The 15,529-nt window shown below is 43.1% G+C and overlaps 1 protein-coding gene across 1 annotated transcript in view; it reads left to right on the top strand.

Annotated features, from left to right (window-relative positions):
* The window catches only part of LOC139273209 (calcineurin subunit B type 1), a 108,101-nt gene that overhangs the window by 24,939 nt on the left and 67,633 nt on the right, over positions 1-15,529 (top strand). The window contains exon 2 of the mRNA XM_070889802.1: positions 2,622-2,661. Coding sequence (XP_070745903.1) covers positions 2,622-2,661 — 40 coding nt within the window. The remainder of the gene's footprint in view (positions 1-2,621; positions 2,662-15,529) is intronic.

Below are 15,529 nucleotides of genomic sequence, written 5' to 3'. Positions count from 1 at the left end.
CCGTGTCGAAGCTCCGAGTAGAGCACTTGTTTTGGGAGTCCCGTGTCAGGCATGCGGACGATATGGCCTGTCCAACGGAGCTAACGAGCGTGGTCATTGCTTCGATGCTGGGGATGTTGGCCTGTGTGTAATAGGGTAGAGGAGGCTCCTGTGGAGTATTAATCACTGGTACAGACCAGTTGGGCTGAATGGCCGATTTCTGTGCTGTAAATACTATGTAACTATGTAATAGATATTTCTTATGAAGGCTGTTCCCTTTTAGAATGGGCTATGGAAGATTTGGCAAGTATGGATACCCTAGAGTCCTTTTAATAAGGCACACATTCCTGAGTGTGGAATGCCATGGGTAATCATGGTTTACTGAATTTTGCTTGATTACCTTTAGAAAAAAGAAAGACTTGCATTTATATAGCACTTTTCACGACCACTGGATGTCTCAAAGCACTTTACAGCCAATGAAGTACTTTTGGAGGGTAGTCACTGTTGTAATGTGGGAAATGAACTGGGAACGATTTTCCTGAAATCGGCCACCTTTTCTTTGCCTTTCCCAGGACATCGCATTACTCGAGGTCAGGAAGATCTGTTGAATGGCGTGACTATTAATGGATACAATGGTCATCCCTCACCCTTTTTCACATGTTCAACTGGCATAACATAACCAGAATTGCACATTTCTTGAGGAAATCTGTAGGATCTCAATCCCTGTTTGAATGCAGAGATTGAGCTATTTTCAAGGAAACTTTAAAGCAATAACTGCATAATCTAAATCATCATCATAGACAGTCCCTCGAAACAAGGATGACTTGCTTCCACGCCAAAAAGGGATGAGTTCACAGGTGTTTCAATGAAGGACCTAATATTCCAGTTCCCAAAGTACATCTTGAAGAGTGGAAGTTGCCTGTGAATGGATTTTTTTATAGTGTGGTGGCCGCTGCCAGCCATCACACGGGCTTGACAGAGCTAGGTCTTGGTCCAGTGGCAAGGATTACCCAAGACAACTGAAGACCAGCTCTGCTGCACGGACCTAGTGCGCGCGCACATCGCAGTGTGGGCTGGCCCGTGCTGCCCCTGGGCCCCTCTCCTCTTCTGGCCCCGAACTTGCGCCTCTCCTGGGCCCCGATCACGTCCCTCTACAATCTTTCGCCGCTCCTGCTGTACCTACCTACGCTTCAATCACCGACCTGGACCTTGATGGTGGGACGGCCCCGACCTGCAAGAGACTGTCAGTGGCAGATTGGGGCCATAAAAGGAGCGTCGAGCAGTGGCCATGGGCAGTGTGGTAGCATGCCACTGCAAGGTACAGCGTGAGCTGGTGCAGGAGGGTGACGTCAGCGAAGAGGGACGTAATCTAACTATATGTCTATTGACTCACTGGTACAAATGCAATTGCAGGACAGCAGTGAGCATTCTAATTTCTGTGTTAGTGGATTCTAATCTTTAGATAGTGCCAAAGCAAATAACTAAAGTTTTACTTTACTTCACTGTTGCAGGTTTGACTCACTCACTAATGCTTCCCATTCCAATGGCTTCTGTAAACATTCTGTCTGAGGCTGAACCAGACCGTTCAAAATATTGGTGTTGCATTTGACCCCGAGATGAGCATCTGACCACATGTCCACGCCATCACCCAGACCGCCTACTTCCATCTCTCTCACGTCACCAGTTTCTGCCCCTGCCTCAGCATCTGCTGAAACCTTCATCCATGCTGTTGTTACCTCTAGCCTTGACCATTCCAATGCTCTCCTGGCCAGCCTCCCATCATCCACCATTCAAAACTTGAGCTCATCCAAAACTCTGCTGCCCATATCCTAACTTGTACCAAGTCCTGTTCACCCATCACTGATCTACATTGGGTCCCGCTCTGGCAACGCCTCAATTTTTAAAAAATTCTCATCGTTTTTGAATCCCTCTGTGGCCTCGCCCCTCCCTATTTGTAACTTTCTCCAGCCCGACAACCTCAGATCTCTGCACTCCTCCAATTCTGGCCTCTTCCATACCCCCTGATTTTAATTGCTTCACCATTGGTAGTCGTGCCTTCAGCTGCCCAGGCCCTAAGCTCTGGAATTTCTGCCCTAAACCCCTCCGCCTCACTTTCCTCCTTTTAAGATGCTCCTTAAAACTTACCTCCATCTGTTCTAATAGCTGATTCTGTGGCTTTGTACCAAATTTTGTTAATGCTCATGTGAAGCACCTTGGGATGTTTTTCTACGTTAATATAAATGCAAGTTGTTGTACTTCATGATGCAGTGCAACAAAAAATAGTCGGATGTGAAGAATTTAAATAGAATGGGAAAGAGAATAAGGTTTTATTTTTAAATGCTGTAAATTCAGAGGCATGGCGTACTTAAAGATGATTTATCTTGAAGCTTGTTATCTTTTGTATAAAGGTATGTAGTTGTGAAGTACTTGTGTGTTGGAGATAAGCAAGTTTGATCGCTAATGTACAAACAAATTATGCTTTAGAAGTCCCCAAGTTTGCATGGTGTGCAGTGTTTACTGAAAAGTTTGTTTAAATTGTGGAGTAGGAAATGCGTATAAAACCTCAATCTTACAAATATACTGCTGTAATATATTGCTGTTTGTTTCTGGGTTTAATTATGAACTGTCTTCTTTCATTTCAGGGAAATGAAGCGAGCTATCCCCTGGAAATGTGCTCACATTGTAAGTTCTTCCTCACCTATTTAAGATAAAAGTTTTGTTTTTATTCACAAATGTTTATTTGGGACATTTCATTTATATCTATCCTGTGACGTCACTTGGAGCTTGTTTGTTTACCCTGGAATGCTCTGAAGGAATTTCCCAGAAATGTTTCTATTATTTTGTTCCCATAAGCATAAGCGGTAAACATTGTTGAATGGGTTAACTGGTGGGCCTGATGATCTTTTCTGCTCCTCTCCATATGGTTGTATGCAACAAATCTTATCTGGCATCTTTTAGTTCCCTGTGCAGTTTAATTTGTATGGAGTGCAGTTGTTTAATGGCACTGATTTGATGAATGAGAACTTAATTTCCACCAGGGCATTCATTACTTAAATTAGAACTGATTCAGCATTAATTATAAGCAAACTCAACCAGTGAAATAGCTAAATTTGCTTAATAGGTTGCACAAATCAGTTCTCAAAGTATACTGTGTAGCACTGTCCACTACCACCCTTTCCATTTCTCCCCGTCCTATTCAAACACCGCCCTCCCAAATCCCCATGCAACTTCCTAGCTTAAAATCTCCACTCTCCCAACACTTAATCAAGCTCTGCACTGAGCAGTGACTCAATCTCTGAGATCAACCATTGCCTAGATTCTCCAAGCTCCCTCTCCTCTGATTTTGCTGCACTCCTGTCCTCACTCAATGTTACATAAGAACATAAGAATTAGGAACAGGAGTAGGCCATCTAGCCCCTCGAGCCTGCTCCGCCATTCAAAAAGATCATGGCTGATTTGGCCGTGGACTCGAGCTCCATTTACCCGCCCTCTCCCCATAACCCTTAATTACCTTATTGGTTAAAAATCTATCTCTCTGATTTGAATACATTCAATGAGCTAGCCTCAACTGCTTCCTTGGGCAGAGAATTCCACAGATTCACAACCCTCTGGGAGAAGAAATTCCTTCTCAACTCGGTTTTAAATTGGCTCCCCCGTATTTTGAGGCTGTGCCCCCTAGTTCTAGTCTCCCCGACCAGTGGAAACAACCTCTCTGCCTCTATCTTGTCTATCCCTTTCATTATTTTAAATGTTTCTATAAGATCACCCCTCATCCTTCTGAACTCCAACGAGTAAAGACCCAGTCTACTCAATCTATCATCATAAGGTAACCCCCTCATCTCCGGAATCAGCCTAGTGAATCGTCTCTGTACCCCCTCCAAGGCTAGTATATCTTTCCTTAAGTAAGGTGACCAAAACTGCACGCAGTACTCCAGGTGCGGCCTCACCAATACCCTGTACAGTTGCAGCAGGACCTCCCTGCTTTTGTACTTCATCCCTCTCGCAATGAAGGCCAACATTCCATTCACCTTCCTGATTACCTGCTGCACCTGCAAACTAACTTTTGGATTCGTGCACAAGGACATGAGGTTCCCTCTGCACCGCAGCATGTTGTAATTTCTCCCCATTCAAATAATATTCCCTTTTACTGTTTTTTTTTCCAAGGTGGATGACCTGACCTCTCACTTTCCGACATTGTATTCCATCTGCCAAACCTTAGCCCATTCGCTTAACCTATCTAAATCTCTTTGCAGCCTCTCTGTGTCCTCTACACAACCCGCTTTCCCACTAATCTTTGTGTCATCTGCAAATTTTGTTACACTACACTCTCCCCTCTTCCAGGTCATCTATGTATATTGTAAACAGTTGTGGTCCCGGCACCGATCCCTGTGGCACACCGCTAACCACCAATTTCCAACCCGAAAAGGACCCATTTATCCCGACTCTCTGCTTTCTGTTCGCCAGCCAATTCTCGATCCATGCTAATACATTTCCTCTGACTCTACGTACCTTTATCTTCTGCAGTAACCTTTTGTGTGGCACCTTATCGAATGCCTTTTGGAAATCTAAATACACCACATCCATCGATACACCTCTATCCACCATGCTCGTTATATCCTCAAAGAATTCCAGTAAATTAGTTAAACATGATTTCCCCTTCATGAATCCATGTTGCGTCTGCTTGATTGCACTATTCCTATCTAGATGTCCCGCTATTTCTTCCTTAATGATGGCTTCAAGCATTTTCCCCACTACAGATGTTAAACTAACCGGCCTATAGTTACCTGCCTTTTGCCTGCCCCCTTTTTTAAACAGAGGCGATACATTAGCTGCTCTCCAATCCGCTGGTACCTCCCCAGAGTCCAGAGAATTTTGGTAGATTATAACGAATGCATCTGCTATAACTTCTGCCATCTCTTTTAATACCCTGGGATGCATTTCATCAGGACCAGGGGACTTGTCTACCTTGAGTCCCATTAGCCTGTCCAGCACTACCCCCCTAGTGATAGTGATTGTCTCAAGGTCCTCCCTTCCCACATTCCCGTGACCAGCAATTTTTGGCATGGTTTTTGTGTCTTCCACTGTGAAGACCGAAGCAAAATAATTGTTTAAGGTCTCAACCATTTCCACATTTCCCATTTCCCATTATTAAATCCCCCTTCTCATCATCTAAGGGACCAACATTTACTTTAATCACTCTCTTCCGTTTTATATATCGGTCAAAGCTTTTACTATCTGTTTTTATGTTTTGTGCAAGTTTACTTTCGTAATCTATCTTTCCTTTCTTTATTGCTTTCTTAGTCATTCTTTGCTGTCATTTAAAATTTTCCCAATCTTCTAGTTTCCCACTAATCTTGGCCACCTTATACGCATTGGTTTTTAATTTGATACTCTCCTTTATTTCCTTGGTTATCCACGACTGGTTATCCCTTCTCTTACCGCCCTTCTTTTTCACGAATATATTTTTGTTGAGCACTATGAAAGAGCTCCTTAAAAGTCCTCCACTGTTCCTCAATTGTGCCACCGTTTAGTCTGTGTTCCCAGTCTACTTTAGCCAACTCTGCCCTCATCCCACTGTAGTCCCCTTTGTTTAAGCATAGTACGCTCGTTTGAGACACTACTTCCTCACCCTCAATCTATATTACAAATTCAACCATACTGTGATCACTCATTCCGAGAGGATCTTTTACTCGGAGATCGTTTATTATTCCTGACTCATTACATTGGACCAGATCTAAGATAGCTTGCTCCCTTGTAGGTTCTGTCACATACTGTTCTAAGAAACAATCCCGTATGCATTCTATGAATTCCTCCTCCAGGCTACCCCGTGCGATTTGATTTGACCAATCGATATGTAGGTTAAAATCCCCCATGACTACTGCCGTTCCTTTTTCACATGCCTCCATTATTCCCTTGATTATTGTTGGCCCCACCGTGAAGTTATTATTTGGGGGCCTATAAACTACGCCCACCAGTGACTTTTTCCCCTTACTATCTCTAATTTCCATCCACAATGATTCAACATTTTGTTCATTAGAGCCAATGTCTTCTCTCACAACTGCCCTGATTTATTAACAGAGCTACCCCACCTCCTTTCCCTTCTTGTCTATCCTTCCGAATTGTCAGATATCCCTGTATATTTAATTCCCAGTTTTGGCCACCCTGCAACCACGTTTCTGTAATGGCCACCAAATCATACCCATTTGTAATGATTTGTGCCGTCAACTCATTTACTTTATTTTGAATGCTGAGTGCATTTAGGTAGAGTTTTTAATACTAGTTTTTAAACCATGATTTTTAGTTTTGACCCCTCCTGCAGCCTCTTTTTATATTCATACATATTGTCCCTTCCTATCACCTTGTGGTTTACACTTACCCCAGTGCTACTCTGCTCTGTTGCCTCCTGCCTTTTGCATTCTTTCTTGGGGTCCTGTTCATCTGAGCTCTCACCCACTCTAACTAGCTCAGAGCCCTCTCCTGGGTTCCGAGTACTCCTTGCATTGAGGCACCGAGCTTTCAGGCTTGCCTTTTTATTACACTTTGACCCTTTAGAATTTTGCTGCACAGTGGCCCTTTTTGTTTTTTTGCCTTGTGTTTCTCTGCCCTCCACTTTTACTCATCTCCTGTCTTTTGCTTCTGTCTCCATTTTGTTTCCCTCTGTCTCCCTGCATTAGTTCCCATCCCCCTTCCATATTAGTTTAACTCCTCCCCAACAGCACTAGCAAACACTCCCCCTAGGACATTGGTTCCATTCCTGCCTAGGTGCAGACCATCCGGTTTGTACTGGTTCTGGTCCTGCCTAGGTGCAGACCATCCGGTTTGTACTGGTCCCACCTCCCCCAGAACCGGTTCCAATGCCCCAGGAATTTGAATCCCTCCCTGCTGCACCACTGCTCAAGCCACGTATTTATCTGAGCTATCCTGCGATTAGCACGTGGCACTGGTAGCAATCCCAAGATTACTACTTTTGAGGTCCTATTTTTAATTTAGCTCCTAGATCCTTAAATTCGTCTCGTAGGACCTCATCCCGTTTTTTACCTATATCATTGGTACCTATATGCACCACGACAACTGGCTGTTCACCCTCCCTTTTCAGAATGGCCTGCACCTGTTCCGAGACATCCTTGACCATTGCACCAGTGAGGCAACATACCATCCTGGAGTCTCGGTTGTGGCCACAGAAGTGCCTATCTATTCCCCTTACAATCGAATCCCTTATCACTATTGCTCTCCCACTCTTTTTCCTGCCCTCCTGTGCAGCAGAGCCCGCCAAGGTGCCATGAACCTGGCTGCTGCTGCTCTCCCCTGATGAGTCATCCCCCTCAACAGTACCCAAAGCGGTGTATCTGTTTTGCAGGGGGATGACCGCAGGTGTATCTGTTTTGCAGGGGATGCCCTGCACTACCTTCATTGCACTGCTCTTCCTGTTCGTCTTCCATTACCCACCACATTAACTCCTTGAAGTCTCAGTTTGCCACCCCTGCCATTCACATTTCTGTGCTTTAAAATGGGGGGGCTGCATGCTGGGTTGCACCTAGTACGAGACTGGCCTGCACCACCAGATCCAGTTCAATTATCAAAAGCAATACTGTACCTCCTCTCCTTATCCATGTCCTTTCCTAATATGCAGTTGCTCTAGGATAATGGAGGATATTTCCCATCAATGATGTCACCTTGGGTAGCCTAGCAGTGGAGCATTTGCATACCTACAATAAAATTGGTGTTTCTATGAAAGCACTAATAAGAATTAAGGCATGTTATTTTTCTATGCAGGACAAGAGAATACGGTTCGCTGAAATGCAAGCCTCCTCCCACCCTACTTCATCTAACCCTATCAGCATATCCTTCTATTCCTTTCTCCCTCACGTACTTATCCAGCTTCCCCATAAATGCATCTATGCTATTCGCCTCAACTACTTTGTGGTAGCAAGTAACAAGGTTGACAGACTGTGGTGGAAACAGCCCTACTCTACTGCAACCTGCGATAAATGGAGTTAAGATACAGATCAGCCATGATCTAATTGAATGGCAGAACAGGCTCAAGGAGTTGAATGGCCTTCTGTTCCTATTGAATTTTGAGACAGAAGGAAAATCATTACAAGTATGAAACTCAAGCTAAGAGAAATATCTGTGGGCAAATACAGTTTCCTAAATAATACTTAAAAGTTCATCTTAAATCTGGTTTGTGTATTTCACAAAGTAATAGGGAAGACTTCCCATGGCATAAATTGGTACTCTTGGGGGTGTTATTCTGTATTAGGCAGCAGGAAGTATTTCTTTACATTGGTTTATAGTGCTCGATGATCCTAATAGCTGGCATGATCCTGAATCCCAGTGTAAAGCTATCAATGGATACTTTGTAGCTATCATTGTAGTTGGCCTTGGCAGTTTGTTTGCAATCACATCAGCTGAAACTGCTCAGCCTGTCTTCTCCCAGCAAAATACACCCGTCATGGCCAATCTGGATTAACCAGGTCTTGGATTTGGCTTTTGCATGGGGATCAGGAGATGATAATTTTCTGTTAGGAACTCTTGCTACAGCCCCACCGTCACAAGATAGTAAGAGTAACTGACTTGCCCTTAGCGGTTGGGTGCTCACCTTAGAAAATAATCTGCACAATGTACAGATAGATATTGGACAGTCCTGGCAGCATATTAATTGTCTGGAATTGAGACTGGAGCATTTCCAGACTTTGGTACATGTACAATTGTTTGCTATCGGAACAAATTTGCACTCCTTTCTCTGAGATGTATTCCAGCTGATGTCTGGATTAGGTAATACTCAGGCTAACACTTGGGGTAGAGAATAAAGCAGTTCTTTTGTACCACAAATAACTCAAATGAAAGATCTATTGCAGGTGGTTCAAGAAACATTCACATTTGGAGGGCCACGAGAGAAATATACACCCTTGACAACCACCATCTCCTGTATTTCTGCTTACGGATTAAGGCTGCATCAGTGGGCTTAACGCGCTTTTTTTTGAATGTTATGGTATTGTTCCGAGATGCCTGCGCTCCTCCAATTCTGGCTTCGTGCACATCTCTGATTTCCTTCGCTCCAGTAGTGGCAGCAATTCTTTCAGCTGCCTAGGCCCTCCCTGAACCTTTCTGCCTCTTGGATGAAGCTTTTGGTCAGCTGCCCTGTTTTTTCCTTCGGTGGCTTGGTGTCAAATTTTGTCTGATTACGCTCCTGTGAAGCACTTTTGGACAGTGCCATGTTAAAGGCGCTATATGAATGCAAGTTGTTGTGTCTGCATTTACTGAAAGATTTGACATATTGTTAAAGATGATTAGTTTGCATGTTATCTCTTATTTCGATACTGTATAAAACCCTAGGACCTGCACCACCACTAAATTCTTTCAGCCTTGGGCAAGTTTCCAACTCACGTCAGGAGTAGGTTAGTTAGTTCTGATGCTGTTACCAAAACCAACCAGTCTGGACTTTAGTAGTCCGGTTTCTGAAGCAATCTGAGCCAAGTAGGGAACCTCCCAAAAAAAATTGAATAATGGGTTGCCCTCTTCAGGGCAGGTGTACAAAAAAGGATAGTGAAATTCTTTCCCCTTAGTATGGTCATCGACAGTGCACAAAATTAGCCGACAGTGCACAAAATTAGCCAGCAGTGCTATCATATGACAAAGAAAGTGGACAAAAACAAAAGAAAATTAGGGTAGATGAGGCTAGATTTTGGAATTTTACACTGAGTAACATTTACCACAGGTTGTGGTAGTACGATACTCCTTTCAGCACTCACATATGAAGTACATTGCTTTCATCAAAACAAATTAGTTTGCATAGTTGAGTCAGCATGCAAGAAACTTTGAATATGATGTAACAAATACTTGTCTGTTCACAATAATTGAATAAAAGGCTTGTTGCCCAAAATCTTTACTGTAACTTGCCAAATTTATCTTGAATATGCAAAATTCACCCATAAAGAATAACTGAACTGATTTCTGCGTTATTCAGAACCAGATAGATGAGCAAGGCAAAGCTATGCTATCCTGTGATGCTTGGCTGGGTATGGTTGGATCACACACAAATATTGGTCAGTGCTGAGGGCGTATTAGTATTGGGCATTGCTAAGATGATGCTTGCACTCATGACACCTAAACAATGGTAGCACTGACTTGACACACTAACTAACTAATGCCATATTGCATTTGATCTGTCCAAGGAGATAATAGTCTAGTAATAGTGTGGGGTCTATTAGATATGGACCCATCACCTTCAGGAAAGAATTGCTCATGCAATTTCGGTTCTAGTTGGCCGAGGCTATCCTTCGGATTATACTCCCTTGGGGAAAGCCAGAACAAAATGGGAATATTTCTGAGGGGATTGGAGAAGTATCCCCAGACTATTATTTGCAGTAGTCTGGCTTAATACTCCCAATTCTTACCTTGAAGATTGGTAATTTACCTCAACCCATACAAGTCCTGATCCCCTGCCCATGTGAGGACATGGAACTGAGCTGGGAGATTAAATTGTGACAAAGGATAAATTATGGGAAAGAGAAAGGTCAGTGCAGGCCAGGCTGTCACTGAACACCCTGGAGGTGGAGTTGGTCTCACCACAAGCCCTGTACGAGGACCTGGATTAAACAGTTGAACAAACTTGGTACGTGGCATTAGATTTGAACATCCAGAACATTGAAGTGGCTGGGACATTGCAACCTTTCCTGTGTAGATCTTTCCAATATATTGAAAATGAATGTTCATTCTACATGTGAGTAAACTGAGACTTCAGTTTGACAGCAGCTGGAATGTGTTACCTGGAAGCTGGGAACAAGTACATGAGCTCATATGTCCAGGGTTTGGTACCTATTATAATTGAGTTGCGGGGAGGGGAGGACAAGGTATTCTTACTGAAGCTTGGCACCTTTAACTGGTGGAACCAGCAGTGAACAAGTAATGTGAAGCTTATCATTGCTCTGGTACTGGTAAGCTGCATTGTTGTTCAGGTAGCTGATTTAAATTCCAGCAATACTCTGCACAGTTTGCCTCTAAGCCTTGGCAGTTGCCCAATTATGGCTAAACTTTCTGAACTTGGTTAAGTGGGGTGCCCCCTGGGAGAATGGGGAGGAAAAAGACTGTTCACTGTACACTCCATATTAGACAAACTCTTAGTGTGGATTTATCAGCAGCATAGCTTGGAGACTTCTTTAAGCAAGGTGATGGATTTCCATAAGTTCCTTGTGTATCAGACATCTACTTGATCAAAAAGAAGGCCCTGAATTGTCAGTAGGTTATATTACAAAAGCAGTTGAATTTAAATCAGCAGAAGTTGTGCTGAATCAGAATTATGCCTTTGTCAGGGTGTACCTGGCATACTTGTATCGTCTGGTTATCATTATCTGAGGGAGCTATTCAGGATGAAGAGCAGGAGTTTCCAAGCTTTTTGACACTTTGGTGCATACCATGGAACCCGCATGCCACATACAAAGTTTCAGTATTCCCATTAGCTTGCATAATATCTCAAGCTGTGAATGCTAACAGTATTCTGATTTAGGATTTATCCAATGAGGCAGTAGCACCAAGAACAACACTTTCTAAACCTCTATACCCATAAAATTGAAATATCAGAAACCAGTGAGTCATAAATATGATTGCAAGTAGAACTGAGTTTGTATACTGGATTGACTGTTGTGCTGTAGTTTGGACACCTGTGCCAACATGATTACAGACATTGGAAAGAAGAGGTGTAAGGAATAACCTAATGTAGGGCTCTTCAGCCTCAAAGAGACCTTGGAGAGGTATATAAGACGCCAAACTCTTTTTTTTCAATTATATTATAACATTTATTCTGCAATTCCAAATTTTTGTTTATTTACAAATATTTTAGCATGCAGTAACAGATTTTGCATTTCTTTTTGACTCTGGGTGCATACCATGGAACCAAAGGGGTTTAGCAGCTTTGAAAGTGGATAAACCCCCAGGCACAGATGAAATATATTCCAGGCTGTTAAGAGAAGCAAAAGAGGAAACAGCAGAGGCTCTGACCATCATTTTCCAATCCTCTCTGGCTGCATATGTGATGCTGGAGGACTGCGAACGTGGTACCGTTGTTTACAAAGGGAGAAAGAGATAGACTGAGTAATTACAGGCCAGTCAGCCTAACCTTGGTGGTGGGAAAATGATTGGAAAAAATTCTGAGAAACAGGATAAATCTTCACTTAGAAAAACACGGACTAGTCAAGGACAGTCAGCATGGATTTGTTAAGGAAAGGTCGTGTCTGACTAACTTGATTGAATTTTTTGAGGAGGTAACAAGAAGGGTTGATGAGCATAGTGCGTTTGATGTAGTGTATATGGATTTTAGCAAGACTTTTGATAAGGTCCCACATGGCAGACTGATCATGAAAGTAAAACGCTGTGGGATCCAGGGCAAAGTGGCAAGTTGGATCCATAATTGGCTCAGAGGCAGGAAGCAAAGAGTAATGGTTGGTGGCTGTTTTTGTGACTGGAAGGCTGTTTCCAGTGGGGTTTTGCAGGGCTCAGTACTGGGTACCTTGCTTTTTATGGTATACAGGTAGAGTTTCCGAAATCCGCAATACCGAAATTCGGAATGTTCCGGAATCCGGACACAGGTCCCATCCGTGGCGGGGGCGTCTAGAAACCAAAAAATTTTCCGAAATCCTGACACCTGACTCCCTGGCGGCCGCGCCATCTACTCTCTCTCTCTCTCTCTCTCTCTCTCTCTCCCACCCCCACCTCCTTTCTCTGCCCCTCCCCCACTAGTGTGTCGGCCGCCTGACCCCTTCCCATGCCGCCCGACCTCTCGCAGCTGATAATGAAGAAGAAAGCTGTAGACTGCAGGAAGATATCAATAAACTGGTCAGGTAGGCAGAACCGTGCCAAATGGAATTCATTCTGGAGAAGTGTGTGGTAATGCATTCAGGGCGGGCTAACATGACAAGCGAATACACATTAAATGGTAGGTCACTGAGAAGTGTAGAGGGACAAAAGGACCTTGGAGTGCAGGCCAGGTAGATAAGATGGTTAACAAAGCATATGAAATACTTGAATACGTGCCTTTATTAGGCAGGGCATAGAATACATGCTTGAACTGTATAAAACATTAGTTAGGCCACAGCTTAGAGTACTGCATACAGTTCTGGTCACCACATTACAGGAAAGATGTGATTTGCACTAGAGAGGGTACAAAGGTGATTTACGAGGATGTTGCCTGGACTGGAGAATTTTAGCTATGAGGAAAGATTGGATTGGCTGGGGTTGTTTTCTTTGGAACAGAGGAGGCTGAGGGGAGACCTTACTGAGGTGTGTAAAATTATGAGGGGCCTAGATAGTGGATAGGATGGACCTATTTCCTTTAGCAGAGGGGACAACAACCACGGGGCATAGATTTAAAGTAATGGGTAGAAGGTTTCGAGAGGATTTGAGGGAAAATTTCTTCACCTAGAGGTTGGGGGGGGTGGGGGGTCTGGAACTCACTGCCTTTAAGGGTGGTGGAGGCAGAAACCCTCACCACATTTAAAAAGTACTTGGATGTGTACTTGAAGTGTTGTAACCTACTGGGCTACGGACCAAGAGCTGGAAGTGGGATTAGGCTGGATGGCTCTGTCGGCTGGCGCGGACACGATGGGCTGAAATGGCCCCCTTCCGTGCTGTAAATTTCTCATTCTATGATTTCTGATCTATACTAATTTGGTTTTGAAATTTGTCACGAGTCTGAAGAGATATACACTTGTCTCATTCACCAACAGAGGAACAAGATTTAAAACCATGGTTACTAAATATAATGTAAACAATCCCATAGTTTTGGTTAACACTTGGCAAATTATATGGGTGGCTTATTTCTGGTAAGTTAATGAATCTCTATCCACTAATAGTTAGCTGAATATCTCGCTATTCTTTGTCGTGAAAGCTACATCCTTAAAAATGAATTTTGTTGATAGTTCAATATAGATTCAGTTTTAGTTGGTATGGGTTGTAGTAATTCATAATGGACAGTTGAATTGGTGGTACTAAACGAGACTTCAAAAGCAAGTGCTCTACTCTGAGCTCCTTCATGGCAAAAGAGCCAAAGATGGGCAGCGGAAACGTTACAAGGACACCCTCAAAGCCTCCCTGATAAAGTGCGACATCCCCACTGACACCTGGGAGTCCCTGGCCCAAGACCGCCCAAAGTGGAGGAAGTGCATCCGAGAAGGCGCTGAGCACCTCGAGTCTCAACATCGAGAGCATGCAGAAATCAAGCGCAGGCAGCGGAAAGAGGGTGCAGCAAACCAGTCCCACCCACCCCTTCCCTCAACGACTATCTGTCCTACCTGTGACAGAGTCTGTGGCTCTCGTATTGGACTGTTCAGCCACCTAAGAACTCACTTCAGTAGCGGAAGCAAGTCTTCCTCGAATCCGAGGGACTACCTATGATGATGATGATGACTACTTTAGTAAGTTGGAGTTGACTTAATTTATATTAAGTTGAGTTCAAGGGAAGTGAGCTGTTGGAGAGTTTCCACTTTCTCGACGCGTTTTCTTGTGGCATTTTTATAAAATGTATAGTTAAGGTAATTCTGTAGCAATATTAATCGGTGAAGATCCATTTAAAATCTTTATGCATTGTTTAGTGTATCAGATAATGAGTTATTTATGGAATGATGTTGGCCCACTAATGTAAAGCCATCCCTTTGCATCAAAAGAACAGGAGTAGACCATTCAAAGCAGTTTTGCCATTCAGTTAAACGGTTGATCTGTAGCTTAATTCCATTTACATGCCTTGATTCCATGTCCCTTAATACCCTTGCCTAACAAAAATCTATCTATCTGTTTTGAAATTTTCAATTGATGAACAGCTTTTTGTGGAAGAGAGTTCTAGACTTTGCATGAAGTGCTTCATGACCACCCTGAAAAGCCTAGCTCCTTTGTTCTGGAGATTAGAATAATTAGTCTGTTGATAACACAATTTTCTGCTAACACTAGTTCTTCTCCCCATGCTGCTCGTCAAGATTTTTATCTTTATTTGACTGTCTTTGCTTATCTCCTGATCACTTATTTTCCTATCTACCATCTTTCTATTGATTTTTCACTTGCTCTCATTATCTCATGTCTGTATACATGTCTTTTAAATAGGTCTGGGAGGGAGCAGAGGCAGTTGTAGCTCTGGAGTGGGCCTGTAGGGAGCAAAAGAGGATCACTACAGATATCTTTTTTTAATTTAGAGTTTAAGCTGCACAAGAGAATAAAATGTAGAACATTTATGATATTCTACATTAGTTGCAATTACTGCTGCATGTGTAATTACAATGCAGGCCATATTTTATGCAGCGAGTTATGATGATTTGGAATGCACTGTCTGAAAGGCTAGTGGAAGCAGATTCAATAATAACTTTCAAAAGTGAATTGAATAAATACTTGAAAAGGAAAGATTTGCTGGGCTATGGGAAAAGAACAGGGGCTATGGGGAAAAAAAGCAGGGGAGTGGCACTAATTGGATAGCTCATAGAAAGCTGGTGCAGGCACGAAGAACCGAATGGCCTCCTCCTGTGCTGTATCATTCTGTGATTCTATATTGGATTTAAATGTTAAATATTTA

Source organism: Pristiophorus japonicus, chromosome 9, assembly GCF_044704955.1.
Source record: "Pristiophorus japonicus isolate sPriJap1 chromosome 9, sPriJap1.hap1, whole genome shotgun sequence".
NCBI classification, from domain to species: Eukaryota; Metazoa; Chordata; class Chondrichthyes; family Pristiophoridae; genus Pristiophorus; species Pristiophorus japonicus.
Note: the sequence above shows the minus strand (reverse complement) of the source record. Positions and strands in the feature narration are given on the sequence as shown.